Source organism: Erpetoichthys calabaricus, chromosome 9, assembly GCF_900747795.2.
Source record: "Erpetoichthys calabaricus chromosome 9, fErpCal1.3, whole genome shotgun sequence".
In the NCBI taxonomy this organism is placed as follows: domain Eukaryota; kingdom Metazoa; phylum Chordata; class Cladistia; order Polypteriformes; family Polypteridae; genus Erpetoichthys; species Erpetoichthys calabaricus.
The window spans coordinates 14,176,415-14,194,353 of NC_041402.2; the positions used below are offsets into that span (position 1 = coordinate 14,176,415).

General features: G+C 41.7%; 1 protein-coding gene across 6 annotated transcripts in view; it reads left to right on the forward strand.

Moving 5' to 3' along the window:
- dennd1a (DENN/MADD domain containing 1A) overlaps positions 1-17,939 on the forward strand; it is a 1,314,459-nt gene that overhangs the window by 1,209,362 nt on the left and 87,158 nt on the right. For 4 of the 6 annotated variants that reach the window (XM_051931936.1, XM_051931935.1, XM_028809158.2 and 1 more), the window contains exon 20: positions 661-720. The exons of the other annotated variants lie outside the window; for them this stretch is intronic. In XM_051931936.1, the coding sequence (XP_051787896.1) occupies positions 661-720 (60 nt within the window). The remainder of the gene's footprint in view (positions 1-660; positions 721-17,939) is intronic. 6 annotated transcript variants of the gene reach the window in all.

A 17,939-nucleotide genomic window follows, 5' to 3' on the forward strand; every position in this document is an offset into this window, starting at 1 on the left:
ATTTGGAGGCTCACACCCTGTTTACTATATGAATGCACTCAAATCATAAGAGTGTCTCATTAGCAATTATACCTTTGTCAGTTACTAAATGTTTTTAACCTGCTTCTTATTAAAAACATGTTCCTTATGTTTGAATACATTGCACTTGTTTTCCCTAATAGCTTTTCAGAGAAAATAAGTTACATTGTTAACCTATGGTGCTACAATTTCTTTTGATTTTTTTATAGCAAAAATTCATTTTAGGAGCAGAAATATAAAAATTGTATAATGCTAAAAAGATTAAGCCTGATTGGCTAATCTGTAGCAGTCTCAGCACCAGTACTGCATTAAAATATCCCTGACGTTACTAAACTGATGCCAACTCGGTCAGGGTGTTACTGAAATTATCATCCTTGTTTATTGATTATAAGTGCTTTGTTTGCTTTTATACATAAACCAGAAGTGTACAATACAAATGTACAGTATATTGTTAAATTGACAAAAAAATGACTATCATTGTCCATTGTAAGCGCAGTTACAGTGAGGTTTATGGTCTCCCCTTATATCATGTATTTGCTGTATGTTCTGCTTGCCTTACTCTCTCTTTTATTTTATTTGATATATACATATGTATCTATTTGGTTGGATTTGTTCTGATGTTGAAGTTTCCCCCCGCTACAGCCTGAGCGAGTCCGCCCTCCTCGCCCTCCTCCTCCCAAGCTGCAGCGCTCCACAAGGCCTGTGAGTAACTCAGTTTTACCTTCCTGCTGTCACTGCTAATTGTAACCGCTTTGTCTGCACGACACTCGTAGATGCAGATTTTTTTTTTAGGTCCATTAGCATAGCCCCCCTTATGAAACCAAATTACAATATTTCTTTTTCTTATTTTTCCTCTGAATTTTTATTGTAATGCACAAAGGAGCACTTAAATTATTCAGACACGGCTTCATATGCTGGTACTGTAGCCTTGGTGTATCGAAATTTGTTTATAATTTCTGTACATTGCCCAAGGCTTGTGCTAAAGTATATATTGAGTCATGTCCGCATGTTAGGCTGAATGGATTTATTAATTTATTTTTTTGAGATGCAGATGAGAGACAAGAGGCTGTAATACCTACAGTGGATTCAGAAAGTCTTCAAACCTCATCACTTTCTGCACACCTTCTTATGTTGTAGATTTAATGTTGAATTGATACACCTGCCATTTTTGCCCATTAATTGACATTTGGTAACCCATAATGACAAAGTGAAAACATGTTTTCAGAATGGTTTGCACATTTATTAAAAATCAAAAACTGGAATCTCTCACTCATAGCAATATTCAGATTCTTTGCTTTGGTACTGTAAATGTTTCTCAGATCCACCCTGTTGGCTTTAATTATCCATCATTGGAGTCCATCTTTGGCAAACTGAATTGATTGGACGTCAGTCTGAAAGACACACATATACCCGGGTACATAAGGTCCATAATTTCCACTGCAGGTTAGGACAACAAATCCAAGGAACTCTCTGTAGACTTCCATGATGAAATTGTGGTGAGGCCTAGATCCAAGTGAAGGGGACAGTACCATTTCTAAAGGTTTAAGTGCTCCCAGGAGCACAGTGGCCTCAGTAAGTGTGAAATGGAAGACTTTAGGAACCACCAGGGGTTCTTGCTAGAGTAACAAAGGAAGAAAGGCATCTGTCAAGAAGGTGATCGAGAACCCAATGGTCAGTCTAACAGAGCTTCAGAGGACCTCTGCTGAGATGGGAGAACCTGTCAGACTGACAACCACCCCAGCAGCACTCCATCAGTCAGGTGTTTACGGTAGAGTAGCTAAACGGAAGCCACTCTTGAGTAAAATGCATATGATGGCATTTAAAGGACTTTTGAGAGCATGCGAAGAAAAGATCTTTTGGTCTGATGAGAAAAAAATTGAACTTTATTATTATTACTTATTTGGTTGACGCCTTTATACAAGACTGCTTACAACACTGGAGGTACAATTGGTTACATTTCTTTTATTTTTCCATTTGGATAACACGCAGGTGAAGTGACTTGCTCACTGCTCCGCCACACTGCCTGCCTAACTTTGAGTTGAACACCAAGTTCTGTGTCTAATGAAGACCAGGTACTGCTCACCACCTGCCCGATATCATCCCTGCTGTTGGGGGTGCTTCTCAGCAGCAGGGACTTTGAGACTGGTCAGAATTGAGGGAAGCCAAACCCAGAGAAGTCCTTGAAGAACACCTGCCCAAGTGCACAGGACCTCAAGGGGCTTCTGCAAAGTACTGAATTACGGGTCTGAATACTTCTGTGAATGAGATTTTTGCAAACCTTTCTGAAAATTTGTTTTCACTTTGTCTTTTTGGGTTTTTAAGTGTAACTTGATGGGGAAAAAATGTCTAATTTATCCATCCAACACAATAAAGTATGCAGAAAGTGAACAGGTCTGAATACTTTCAGAGTCCACTGTATGTTACGCAGCTCTACTGATTTTAGTGCTCCTGATTTGTGCTCCATTGAGCGAGCTCCCCACAGAATTGTTTGCGGCTCTAAGGGTGGCTGTGTTTATGGACAATTCCATGGTTTGCAGTGCAGTATGAACTAACTGGTCTGGAAGCGGTTAAAAATAAATGCCTAAATAACCCAGAACTTTTCTCCTTTGTGTGCGTCTCGTTTCCTGTGGGAAGGAGTTTGGTTGGTGTCTGTTCTTTTGCTGCTTCGTCTCAGCGTGTGCACTCTTACTTTTGACAGTCACCTTCCTGCCTTGCTGTTGAGGTTGCTTAGCAGAGATTTCTTCTGTTTCCCTTTCATACTTGCATGATAACAGTGACTTCGGGGCAAAAGGAATCAAATCTTTGGAACGCCTGACTTTGATTTTTGGCTGGGGTGTTATACTGTGTATAGAGTTCAACTAATAACAAGATGGGGGAATAGAACTGTAGACTGAGTGTGTAGCATTGACTGCATTATTTCTTGTAAAATGTCACCTGAAGACTCACACTTGGTTTATGTTAACAAACCACGGCTAAGCCTGAGTTTAAGAAACAATACAGTTCATGTCTTTACCCCTCTGCTCCACAGCTTAAAATTACAAATCAAGCAGTTCAGACGTGATGAAAGTGCACATTGCAGACTTTCATTTAAGGGGAATTGCATACAGTATGTTTCAGAAATGACATTTCAGGGCACCGTAATGTTTGGGACGATTGTCTTCACAGGTGTTTGTGATTCCTCAGGTGGGTTTCATGGATTCATAAGATACCTCAGTTTGCTTCTATACTTTGCAGTCTTTCGTTGTCATTCTTCAACATGAGGACAAGAGCTATTCCTGTGAAAGTCACAGAAGCCACCATGAGGCTGAAAAATAAGAATAAAACCATTCAAGATCTCAGTAAAACCTTAGGATGACCAAAATCAACTGTCTGGAATATCATGAAGAAGAAACAACACACTGGTGAGCTTAGTAATCACAAATGGACTGGTGGGCCAAGGAAAACCTCCGCAGAAGATTTCATTACTAGTTAGCCACAAAAACAGGACGGCCAGATTACAGTTTGAGGAAAAGGACTTAAAAGAGCCTGTAGAAGTCTGGAAAAAGGTCTTGTGAACAGACGAGGCAAAGAGTTATGGAAAGAGCAAAGTGTGGAGACAAAAATGAAACTGCCCAAGATCCAAAGCAGACCACCTCATTGGTTCAACATGGTGCTGAGAGTGTTAAAGATTGAGCATGTATGGCTGCCACAGGTACTGGCACACTTCTCTTCATTGATGATGGAACTGCTTATGGCAGTGAAATGATGAATTCTGAGGAGCAATGAAACATCTGATCTGCTCAATTTCCGGTAAATCCCTCCAAACTCCTTGGACGGCACTTCATCCTACAACAAGGTAATGATCCAAACATACTGCTGAGGCAACACAGGAGTTTATCAAAGGTAAAAAAATGGAAATTTTTTGAATGGCCAATCCAGTCATCCTTTTTAAATCCAGTTGTGCAGGCCTTCCATATACTAAAGAGAAAACGTAAGGGTGAGAAGCCCCCAAAACAAATAGCAACTGAAGATGGCTCGGCAGAGCATCACCAGAGAAGATCCTGACCACCTGGTGATTTCTGTGATAATCACAGATTTCAAGCAGTCATTGTATTCAAGGCATATGTGACATTATGTATAAAAAGTGTTTCTACATAGCGTGACCGAAATGTATGCAAACACACTTAAGTGAAAGTCAGCAATGTGCACTTTAATCATGTCTGATTTGTTTGATTTGTAGTTTTAACCTGTGGTGCAGAGTGTTTAATCAAGGAAAAATGTGTCAATGTCCCAGACATTATGGAGGGCACTGTAGGCCTGCAGCAAGACTAAAATACAAGTCAGTGTCCTAAACTCTTTGTCAGTGCAACTTCAGTTATTCTGTAAGAGAGACACCAAATGGTTCCAAAATATTTAATGAAATGGTTGATTTCAAAAGACTCCTAATCGTAATACCCAAAGGGAGATCATTCTAAAACTTCAGTGCAAAAAAAAAAAAAAAAAAAAAAGAGTTTATGTGTGAGTATTGGTGTCCGTTTTTGTGGGCCCCACTGTAGATTAGCACCCTCTCCAGGGTTGTGTCCTGCCTTGCTCCCTACTCTGCTTATAGAGGCTCCAGCCCTACAAGACTGACTTAGATTGGGCAGATTTGTGAATGTGATATCAGTTGTCGTAAGTTTTTGAAGAAAGTAAAATTCCAGCTCCCTCAGTTTTTAGATCAGGATTTCACATGGCGCTTCCTATTGAGTTGCACCTTTTATTTTCTGGTGTTCACTGGGAGCCATCATGTCCTCAGATGAATCGAGTTTTGATAGCAGAGCGGAGCACAGACGTGTTTTCACACTTACCTCTAACATCAGGTTTCAGGAACGCGTTCAGAGAGGTGCCGTTTTCTATACTCTCGGTGTGCTGACACTTTTCGGAAGACTATTTTCACTTTCCGGCAGCTTCTAATTGTTTGAAAATTTGCATAAATGCTCTATTATTATTATTTTGTAGGTTTCTTTAAAGCAACACTGCCAACGGTTTCCCTGAGTAAGCTTTATGTTTTGCACTATATGGGAACTGCGCACAGCAGCTAACCAGAAGAGAGCACAGAGAGAGCTGTCTTCTCGTCACTTCTTCACCATCTGCTTGGCATTTTCTTAAAATCACATTCAGGAGAGCAGCCTCATTTACATGACAGCGTGAAGCATTTGCTCCTTTTTTACACCTTGGCAGGGTTCTTAGTCTGTTGCTGTTAGTTTTAAATGGCTTGTAATTTTTTTATTTATTATATTTGAAAGTCGTTGGCTGACATAGGTGCAATGGTTAGCACTGCTTCCTCACAGTTGCACATTCTTTTGTACGTTCTCCCCGTTTCTACACGTATTGTCCTCACACATCCCAAAGACGTATGTGGTAGACTGCTGGGTGACTCTTTATCGGCCCTGTATGAGTGCACGTGGGCTCGTACAGTGTCAATTAAAAGTTATTAGGAAAGTTGTGACTAGAACAGGCCATACAGCCCCACAAGCTCATCCATCCTGTTCATAGAGATGTCTGAATAACATCAAGTCAAGATTTGGAGGTCTCTAAACCCCTCTTGGACGTTGTCACACATTATACTCTGTTCAAATAATTTAAAGGAACACTTAAACCACACATTGGATCTCGATGAATGAAATATCCAAGTGAAAAATCTTTACTGAGTAGTCCTGTGAAATTCGTTGAGAGCAAAATGATATAACAGTCAATGGAAACCAAAATCACCAACCCATTGAGGGCTGATTCAACAGAATCACACCGAAAATCAAAGTCAAAAATTGAAATCCCAGGCTGATCCAACTTGTGTGAATTTCATCACGGCAGTTCCTAATGTGACCGAGTAGTGTGTATGACCCCCACGTGCCTGTATGAACTCCCGATAACATCTGGCCATGCTCCTGATGATACAGCGGATGGTGTCCTGGGGCTTGTCCTCCCAGACCTGATCAGGACAGCAGTGAGCACCTGGACAGTCTGTGGTGCTACTTGGTGGCGTCAGATGCACCGATGCATAACATTCCAGAGGTTTTCCATTGGGTCCAGGTCTGGCAGACGTGCAGGCCAGTCAATGGCATCAATGTCTTTGTCATCCAGGAACTGCCAACACACTCTGGCCACATGAGGCTAGGCATTTGCAGCAGTGCAATAGATGACATCTTGTGCAATAGTATTAATGTGCAATTAAGGTCTTATGTTAAATGTTTGTGTTCTACCTTATTTCTTCTTATCCTTTATCCTTTTTTTTTTAATTATATTTTATTTATATTTTGACATCACAGAGACTGCACCTAATTTTGTTATATTTGTTACAATGACAATAAAGATATTCTGATTCTGATTGTCCTGCACCAGGAGGAACCCATGGCTCACTGCACCAGCATAAGGTCTAACAATGGCTGTGTGGATTTCATCCCGGTATCTAACAGCGCTAAAAGGTACCATTGCCTGGCATGTGGGGATCTGTGTGACCCTCCAAGAATATACGTACCTCCCCAGACCATCACTAACCCACCGCCAAACCAGTCATGCTGAATGATGTCGAAGGCTTTATAACATTCACCATGATGTCTCCAGACTCTATCACGTCTGTCACAAGAGAATGGGGTGCCAATGGCGGAGCTGCCAATTGTGGTATTCTCTGGTGTATCCAGCATGGAGTGCTAGCTCCCTGGGAATGAATTCTTTTGTAATTGCGGCATTTTACATAACCCGAAACTACAGGTGCTGGTCATAAAATTAGAATATCATGACAAAGTTGATTTATTTCAGTAATTCCATTCAAAAAGTGAAACTTGTATATTAGATTCATTCATTACACACAGACTGATGTATTTCAAATGTTTATTTCTTTTAATGTTGATGATTATAACTGACAACTAATGAAAGTCCCAAATTCAGTATCTCGGAAAATTAGAATATTGTGAAAAGGTTCAATATTGAAGACACCTGGTGCCACACTCTGATCAGCTAATTAACTCAAAAGCCTTTAAATGGTCTCTCAGTCGAGTTCTGTAGGCTACACAATCATGGGGAAGACTGCTGACTTGACAGTTGTCCAAAAGACGACCATTGACACCTTGCACAAGGAGGGCAAGACACAAAAGGTCATTGCTAAAGAGGCTGGCTGTTCACAGAGCTCTGTGTCCAAGCACATTAATAGAGAGGCGAAGGGAAGGACAAGATGTGGTAGAAAAAAGTGTACAAGCAATAGGGATAACCGCACCCTGGAGAGGATTGGGAAACAAAACCCATTCAAAAATGTGGGGGAGATTCACAAAGAGTGGACTGCAGCTGGAGTCAGTGCTTCAAGAACCACCACGCACAGACGTATGCAAGACATGGGTTTCAGCTGTCGCATTCCTTGTGTCAAGCCACTCTTGAACAAGAGACAGCGTCAGAAGCGTCTCGCCTTTGGACTGCTGCTGAGTGGTCCACATTTATGTTCTCTAATGAAAGTAAATTTTGCATTTCCTTTGGAAATCAAGGTCCCAGAGTCTGGAGGAAGAGAGGAGAGGCACAGAATCCACGTTGTGTGAGGTCCAGTGTAAAGTTTCCACAGTCAGTGATGGTTTGGGGTGCCATGTCATCTGCTGGTGTTGGTCCATTGTGTTTTCTGAGGTCCAAGGTCAACGCAGCCGTCTACCAGGAAGTTTTAGAGCACTTCATGCTTCCTGATGCTGACGAACTTTATGGAGATGCAGATTTCATTTTCCAACAGGACCTGGCACCTGCACACAGTGCCAAAGCTACCAGTACCTGGTTTAAGGACCATGGTATCCCTGTTCTTGATTGGCCAGCAAACTCGCCTGACCTTAACCCCATAGAAAATCTATGGGGTATTGTGAAGAGGAAGATGCAATACGCCAGACCTAACAATTCAGAAGAGCTGAAGGCCACTATCAGAGTAACATGGGCTCTCATAACACCTGAGCAGTGCCACAGACTGATCGTCTCCATGCCACGCCGCATTGCTGCAGTAATCCAGGCCAAAGGAGCCCCAACTAAATATTGAGTGCTGTACATGCTCATACGTTTCATGTTCATACCTTTCAGTTGGCCAACATTTCTAAAAATCCTTTTTTTGCATTGGTCTTAATTGATATTCTAATTTTCCGAGATACTGAATTTGGGACTTTCATTAGTTGTCAGTTATAATCATCAACATTAAAAGAAATAAACATTTGAAATTCATCAGTCTGTGTGTAATGAATGAATCTAATATACAAGTTTCACTTTTTGAATGGAATTACTGAAATAAATCAACTTTGTCATGATATTCTAATTTTATGACCAGCACCTGTATATAGATATGGAATAAAAGGGTGATACCCCTTCATTAGTGATACGGCGGTAAGAAGTCACATAGGAGAAATAACTGTTAATAATGTTTAATGTCGGCTTACACTGCATAACAGACAAAGGAAGCCAATGGCAAAAAAAAAAAAAACAGTTTGGGAGTGGGGGCCTGATGTGTAGAGTCTGCCATTTTCATCGTAGTAGGGGAAGGATTTTCAGGATCGGATGACATTATCACCCATCCGTCCGTTGGCGTCAAAGGTGTGCCGGGCAATGTTCCAAGGCTTTATACTCTTTCTTCACATGCAGGCCCCCACTTCGGTGAATCATGCCATTCCAAACAAGACAAAAGAAGATGCAGTTTCTTGCTGACTTTGACAGATAAAAATAGTATACAGCCGTCCTCAGTCTGACTGCTCATTTCGACAGTTGTCTCTATCTGTCTTGTCTTATATTGTAATGCTTGCCTAACAGTTCTGTATGGTGAACCCCTGTGCTAAATCTGGCTCTGTGTCAACTGTGTATGTGAGTAGAAAAGGGCAGATGTATAAGCTAGATTTGCACATGGTAGAGTGACATATTAAAACGTATGCTTATTACATCTGGTGAATGCCAGTCAAGATCTAAGGTGATGGGCTGTGAGCACAGTTCTCACTCGATGACATTGGGCACTCATGCCACTCTCATGGAGTCTGTTTCTGACAGTTTGATCGGAACTATGCACACCAGTAGCCCTTATGCTTCCTAACTGGACAGACTGATGATCCCTGAAGCTTCAATGACTTGGTGTTAAACTGGGATGATTAAGTGTTCATTTTTTGAGCAGCTTATTATACAACATTGCATCCCAGTGGATTTAATTTGGCTTTTTTTGACACACAATTTCAAAGTGAAAATAGACCTCTGCAAAGTGATATTAATTATTTACAAATATAAAACACAAAATAATTGACCAAATCTGTTTCTTAATGACTAATTTAACTGGCTTTTCAGCAACTTAGATATTTTTTGTCTCCATTTCTGACTGGTGCTTTTCATGGAGTTCATTGGAGTGTTCTTTTGTCTGTATCGTGTAGTGTTAGGCCACCATATTGATTGACTTGGCACAAGCCGGACCTTCCACATTCAGGTGCATTTAGACAACAATCAACTAAAACCCCAGACAGGTGTTCTCCACTGGACGAATGCTGTGACTTCTAAAACCAGTTAGCTGCACCAGTGATGGTTTAGGGGTGTCATATTAAAGAGGGTGAATTATGCAATGAGTTATTTTGTGTTTTATACACTTTGCAGATATCCATATTTACTTTCTGTTTTTGAGTTGATTCTGGGGTTTGTCAGGAGTGTGTTCTGCTTCTACTCTGTTCAATGCTTGTATTGACTGGGTGTTGGGCAAGGTCGTGGGGTCCAGCGGCTGTGGGGCATCTGTTGGTGATGAAAGGTTCACTGATCTTGACTTTGCTGACGATGCTGTGATCTTCATGGAGTCAATGGAGGCTCTGATGGGGGCTCTCGAGAGACTGAGCGAGGAGTCTTGAGTGTCTGGGCTTGTGAGTGTCCTGAATAAAAACCAAGATCCAGGCATTTAATGACCTCTTGGGCACAGCCATCAGTAGTGTGACTGTTAGCGGAGAGAGTGTCGACCTCGTCGAGAGGTATACTTACCTTGGCAGTGACATTCATGTCTCTGGTGGCTCTTCCTATGAAGTCAGTAGATGGACTGGGAGAGCACGGGGGTCATGAGGTCACTAGAAAGGGGTGTGTGGCGCTCCCGATATCTCTGTAAAAGGATGAAGGTCCAACTCTTTAGAGTCCTGGCGCGTTTATGGGATTCGAACCGGCAACTGGCATAGATCCCTAGCCTCAGAGCCACCACTTCGCCCTTTGAATAGCAGTAGAAAAACAAAGATGATGGTAGAATCTCTGACATTCATCCAGTTAGAAAAATTTGAGGTGACCTGGGCATAAAAGCACTGAAACAAGAATTGGGCTACAGTCACTGAAGTCGTATACTGCACAGACACAGGTCCTTTGGTGTTGGTGGAACATTTTTGTGTATGTTCTACTAGTTTATACTCATGTGTGCTCTTTTATGCAGTGGTATGTCAGGGTAGTAGTATTAGTATGACCTCTTAGGCACAGCCATCAGCAGCATGTCTGTTTGCGGAGAGAGTGTTGACCTCGTTGAGAGGTTTACTTACCTCGGCAGTGACATTCATTTTTCTGGTGACTCTTCCTATGAAGTCAGTAGACAGATTGGGAGAGCATGGGAGGTCATGAGGTCGCTGGAAAGGGGTGTGTGGCACTCCAGATATCAATGCAAAAGGACAAAGGTCCAAGTCCTTAGAGTCCTGGTGCTTCCTGTCTTGCTATATGGTTGCGAGAAATGGACGCTATCCAGTGACCTGAGACGAAGACTGGACTTCTTTGGTGTCTCTCCTGAAAGTCCTTGGGTACCACTGGTTTGACTTTGTGTTGCTCATGGAGTCCCGAATGAGGCACATTACCTGCATTGTGAGGGAGTGTCAGTTATGGCACTACGGCCACGTGGCGCGTTTCTCCAAGGGTGATCCAGCTCATAAGATCCTCGTTGTTAGGGACCCGAATGGCTGGATCAGACCAAAGGGTCGCCCACGTAACACCTGGCTGCGGCAGATAGAGGGTCATTTCCGGAGGGTGGGACTGGACCGCATGTCTGCCTGGGGGGTTGCAAACCGAGATCCCGAGTTGTTTCGTTGTGTAGTGGGTGTGGCAACACACTGTACTGGTGCATGCTCCCCGACTTGGCTTGACTTGTCACATCTACTTTGACATCAAATAATCTTTTTCTGTCAGTCAGCCAGTGGTATTGTGTTGTACAACAATTAAAGGGGGTGAACCTTTTTTATAGGCCCTGTACATAAACATTGGCGTGTCAGGTTTTCTCTCCGGGTACAGACATCCCAAACACAGAAGGCTGTTGTCTCTAAATTGAGAAGGTTTGAATGAATGTGGGTTTGCATGTGAGTGAACTGGAATTTCATCCAGGCTTGATCTCCACCAGATGCTGTGACCCTGAACTGGATAAACAAGGTTATAAAGTGCTTGGCGTGTTGACAGTTGTATGGGAATGTGGGGTCCGTGTGCGCTCTTAAAACCTCTGAGCTTTCTGCCATTCTGCGATTCCTTCATTGGTTGCATAAACGCTGTATGTAACCTGATGGGTGACATCCACAAGTGCAAATGTGATTCGGTGTAGGCCATCCTAATGAGCACCTGGAAACTTAAGCCCCCCTTAACTTTAATTTGTTGTAAGCCGAAATGTTACAAGGATGGCACACTTCAAAGCAGGCTATTAATGAGTCTGAATATTTGAGCTCTGAGTGTGTCACTAGCAATGTAAATTTGAAAAGCTCTTGAAGAAAAAATACACATCTTCATAAATTAAAGACAGTGAGCCCTTAAACAAGCAGATTTTTAACTTCTTCTGAAGTAGCGGCTGTCATCAGACTGGTGTATTCCTTCCTCATTTATCATGTCATTCTTAGTCTTCTGTTAATCTTTACTTTGGAGAGATTCAGTTGGCGTCTCATCTGCTGTTATCCTGAGACATCCTCTCTTGACTATATTGCTGTTACTGTGTCTCCTTCTTGCATTAAATATAGCAAAACTGCTAGGAATATTCCAGATTTGGCCTCACAAGTTCATGCACACACCTCATATGAATTGTACCCCACATACAGTTAGGTCCATAAATATTTGGACAGAGACATCTTTTTTCTAATTTTGGTTCTGTACATTACCACAATGAATTTGAAATGAAACAACTCAGATGCAGTTGAAGTGCAGACTTTCAGCTTTAATTCAGTGGGGTGAACAAAACGATTGCATAAAAATGTGAGGCAACTAAAGCATTTTTTGAACACAATCCCATCATTTCAGGGGCTCGAAAGTAATTGGACAAATTAAATAACTGGAAATAAAATGTTCATTTCTAATACTTGGTTGAAAACCCTTTGCTGGCAATGACAGCCTGAAGTCTTGAACTCATGGACATCACCAGATGTTGGGTTTCCTCCTTTTTAATGCTCTGCCAGGCCTTTACTGCAGCGGCTTTCAGTTGCTGTTTGTTTGTGGGCCTTTCTGTCTGAAGTTTAGTCTTCAACAAGTGAAATGCCTGCTCAATTGGGTTAAGATCAGGTGACTTACTTGGTCATTCAAGAATTTTCCACTTCTTTGCTTTAATAAACTCCTGGGTTGCTTTGGCTGTATGTTTTGGGTCATTGTCCATCTGTATCATGAATCAATTTGACTGCATTTAGCTGGATTTGAGCAGACAGTATGTCTCTGAACACCTCAGAATTCATTCGGCTGCTTCTGTCCTGTGTCACATCATCAATAAACACTAGTGTCCCAGTGCCACTGGCAGCCATGCACGCCCAAGCCATCACACTGCCTCCACCGTGTTTTACAGATGATGTGCTATGCTTTGGATAATGAGCTGTTCCATGCCTTCTCCATCCTTTTTTCTTGCCATCATTCTGGTAGATGTTGATCATGGTGTCATCTGTCCAAAGAATGTTTTTCCAGAACTGTGCTGGCTTTTTTAGATGTTCTTTAGCAAAGTCCAATCTAGCCTTTCTATTCTTGAGGCTTATGAGTGGCTGGCACCTTGCAGTGCACCCTCTGTATTTACTTTCATGCAGTCTTCTCTTTATGGTAGACTTGGATATCGATACGCCTACCCCCTGGAGAGTGTTGTTCACTTGGCTGGCTGTTGTGAAGGGGTTTCTCTTCACCATGGAAATGATTCTGCGATCATCCACCACTGTTGTCTTCCGTGGACGTCCAGGTCTTTTTGCGTTGCTGAGTTCACCAGTGCTTGCTTTCTTTCTCAGGATGTACCAAACTGTAGATTTTGCCACTCGTAATATTGTAGCAATTTCTCCGATGGGTTTTTTCTGTTTTCGCAACTTAAGGATGGCTTCTTTCACCTGCATGGAGAGCTCCTTTGACCGCATGTTGTCTGTTCACAGCAAAATCTTCCACATGCAAGCACCACACCTCAAATCAACTCCAGGCCTTTTATCTGCTTAATTGATAAGGACATAACGACGGACTTGCCCACACCTGCCCATTAAATAGCCTTTGAGTCAATTGTCCAATTACTTTTGAGCCCCTGAAATGAAGGGATTGTGTTCAAAAAAATGCTTTAGTTGCCTCACATTTTTATGCAATCGTTTTGTTCACCCCACTGAATTAAAGCTGAAAGTCTGCACTTCAACTGCATCTGAGTTGTTTCATTTCAAATTCATTGTGGTAATGTACAGAACCAAAATGAGAAAAAAGTTGTCTCTGTCCAAATATTTAAGGACCTAACTGTACAGTACAGTTCCACAACCCATTGTCTACAATTCTGAAATTCAGAAACCTCCAGAAAATGAACTTTTATTACATTTTTTGCCTACCAGACACAACCCCAAGTAATGCTAAACCTGACTTGACTCAGGTGAACTCTTTTGGGAGCACAGGTTTTGAACATTTGTGTGAATGGACACGATTTATGATGAGTATAGCAACATGGGAAATAAATACAACTTTTTATACCATGCTGTCATTTTCACAATCAAGTCTCAATACTTTTCAACCTGCTTCAGTTTAGCTCTTCTTAAGGATGAAAAGATTACATTGACATCAAAACGGTGATCCCCTAAGGCTGCCTCCCAGCTATGTATGCTGTATACTCTTGTATACATTAACATGTACAAGACAACTGAAAATGTTTACCTAAAAATGCATTTTTTAAGATATAATTTTCCACTGATCAAGTGTTTTGAGCACCACACAGACGTTGTTAAACAGAACGAAATCCACACGGGCAGGGAGTTAGACGCAGGACTCTGGAGTGGTGAGGCATCATAGTTGTGTGTCAGCATGTAGCCCATGTTTCTGTTAACTGAATTTCGTGCATTCTGCTCAATATATTATGTTATTTAATTAGGATCGTTGTGACTATTGATTAACACAAACAACTTGGTATTGTCAAAGCAAAGTGTCCAAAGTTCTGTTTTGTGTCTCCCTGCTTCAGAACCGTATGTGTCTTTAATTCAAAGCAATCACACCCCTGAAAACGGCCTGTCCATTCATTTGCCTTTCTGTCCAGTTGGGAACACTTGGGTAGAACACCAGTTCATAAACATGTAGAAGAAATTTTGAAATATATTAAAGAAAGAATTGGCAAAAAATATATATATATATATTTATTGATGAAGCATTCTAAACATTGTCACCTTCTATATACTGCCCCTCCCAATCTCTACCCCACTCCATACGTTTCTTCCATTGATTGAAACAGTGCTGGAAGTCTTCTTGCTTTGAGGCCCTTCAACAGGCTTGCCATTTTTGTCTTCACTTCACCCATTGAAGAAAAATGTGTTCCCTTCAGGTCACTTTTGATTTTTGGGAACAAGTAAAATCACAGGGAGCTAAATCGGGTGAACAGGGAGGATGATTGAGGACAGGAAGGTTTCTGTCAGTCAAAAACTGCTTTACAGAAGAAGAGAAAATTCACAAGAAATTTGATGTTGATTCGCTGATCTCGGCGACTTGTGTAGCGTTTTGTTGTGCAAATACTGACTGGGCTATTCACAGGACATACCTAGAGAGGGTGTGCGTGTAGGAGGGGATATACAGTCATATGAAAAAGTTTGGGAACCCCTCTTAATTCTTTGGATTTTTGTTTCTCATTGGCTGGGCTTTCAAAGTAGCAACTTCCTTTTAATATCTGACATGCCTTATGGGAACAGTAGTATTTCAGCAGTGACAATAAGTTTATTGGATTAACAGAAAATATGCAATATGCATCATAACAAAATTAGACAGGTGCATAAATGTGGGCACCCCAACAGAGATATGACATCAATACTTAGTTGGGCCTCCTTTTCAAATCTAACAGCCTCTAGACGCTGTCCTCCTATAGCCTTTGATGAGTGTCTGGATTCTGGATGGAGGTCTTTCTGACCATTCTTCTATACAAAATCTCTCCAGTTCAGTTCAATTTGATGGACAGCCTGCTTCAAATCATCCCATAGATTTTCGATGATATTCAAGTCAGGGGTCTGTGACGGCCATTCCAGAACATTGTACTTCTCCCTCTGCATGAATGCCTTTGTAGATTTCGAACTGTGTTTTGGGTCATTGTCTTGTTGGAATATCCAACCCCTACGTAACTTCAACTTTGTGACTGATGCTTGAACATTATCCTGAAGAATTTGTTGATATTGGGTTGAATTCATCCAACCCTCGACTTTAACAAGGGCCCCAGTACCTGAACTAGCCCCACAGCATGATGAAACCTCCACCAAATTTGACAGTAGGTAGCAGGTGTTTTTCTTGGAATGCGGTGTTCTTCTTCCACCATGCAGAGCACTTTTTGTTATGACCAAATAACTCCATTTTTGTCTCATCAGTCCAAAGCACTTTGTTCCAAAATGAATCTGGCTTGTCTAACTGAGCATTGGCATACAACAAGTGACTCTGTTTGTGGTGTGAGTGCAGAAAGGGCTTCTTTCTCATCACCCTGCCATACAGATGTTCTTTGTGCAAATTGCGCTGATTTGTAGAACGATGTACAGATACACCATCTGCAGCAAGATGTTCTTGCAGGTCTTTGGAGGTGATCTGTGGGTTGTCTGTAACCATTCTCACAATCCTGTTCATATGCCGCTCCTGTACTTCTCTTGGCCCGCCAGACCTGCTGGGTTTAACAGCAACTGTGCCTGTGGCCTTCCATTTCCTGATTTTATTCCTTACAGTTGAAACTGACAGTTTAAACCTCTGAGATGGCTTTTTGTAGCCTTCCTCTAAACCATGAGACTGAACAATCTTTGTTTTCAGATCTTTTGAGAGTTGCTTTGAGGATCCCATGTTGTCACTCTTCAGAGGAGAGTCAAAGGGAAGGAAGCACAACTTGGAATTGACCTCCTTAAATACCTTTATATCTCCTGATGGGACACACCTGTCTATGAAGTTCAAGGCTTAATGAGCTCATCACACCAATTTGGTGTTGTAAGTAATCAGCATTGAGCAGTGACAGGCATTCAAATCAGCAAAATTACAAGGGGACCCACATTTGTGCACAGCCAGTTTTTCACATTTCATTTAATTTCATACAACTAAATACTGCTTCACTGAAAATCTTTGTTCGGAAAACACCGCAGTACTCAGATGTTCCTAGGAATTGAAAGACATACCACTGTTATCTTTTTTGTTGAAAGGAGAGTCAATTATTATGCAGGCTCAGAGGGGTTCCCAAACTTTTTCATATGACTGTAGTTCTATGATTCACGTCCAGCCGACCTCCAGATGGTTTTTCAGGAAAGCCCCATGCCCAGTCCGGTTTTGTATTCCCTTTAGGATCTCATAGAGCCAGAAATCAGACAGGAGAAGGCTTGTTCATGTGTCTCACCCTGTTATAGCAGTCTGCTTGGGGATAGTACCTGGGCAGAGGTGTCAAAGCAAAAACAAAGACTCGTACATAACTGAATTTATATAACAGGTTTGAATTATTGTTTACGTACCATTTGACATTTACTCTGATTGGCTCACTAGCTTTTGTACCATCTGACATTTACTCTGATTGGTTCATTGGCTTAAATACCCAAATGACATATCCAAATAAAAGTCTCAATTCTACTACGTTCTTGTCCTTCTAATCATCTCTTAAGTTCAGCTCTTACCCTTTTTATGGAATTTCTGCATATCTGAAAATTGTCAAGTCTTACTGGGCACATGACATCAGCCAATTTTTTAAACCACCACCTAGAACATTCTGTTTCTTAACTTAACCTTTTCATCAGTCTCTGCCTGCTATTTCTAAGACAGTGTATTTCTTTTTAATGTGTACTGCATAGCAAACCACATCATGCACAAAAAACTGTGCTACCTTTAAATAACTATATTACCCCAATATCATTCTTCCCCTTTATTCTCTCACAAATAGTACACAGAATGAGCCAAAAAAACAAGACAGGCAGTAAATTGAGATCTGTAGAATTTGGAGGTCAGCTCAGCACCTTGAAGTCATTTTCCTCCAACCATTCCTGAACAATTTTTGCAGTGTGGCAGGCAGGGCAGAATGTCCTACTGAAAAAGGCCACTGCCATCAGGGAATACTGTTGGCCATGAAGGGGAGTGCAACAATATTTTAGTAGGTGGTACGTGTCAAAGTGACATCCACATGAATGCCAGGACCCAAGGTTTCCCAGCAGAGTGTTGCCCAGAGTATCACCCTGTCTCTGTTGGCTGTGTGTGTTCCCATAGTGCATCCTGCTGCCATCTCTTCCCCAAGTAAATGACATACACACACCTGGCTGTCCATGTGATTCATCAGACCAGGCCGCATTCTTCCATTGCCCAGTTCCGATGCTTCTGTGTCCTTTGTAGGCACTTCTGTTGGTCGACAAGAGTCAGCATGGACCCGCTGATTAGTCTGCGTCTACATACACTGTGTTCTGACACCTTTCTCTCATGGCCAGCATTACATTTTTCTGTAATTTATGCCCCAGCAACTGTTTTAAAAAAAAAAACACACATTGTTGCATTAAGGTGTTAAGGTGTGTCACCCACAGCACTTGGCTCTG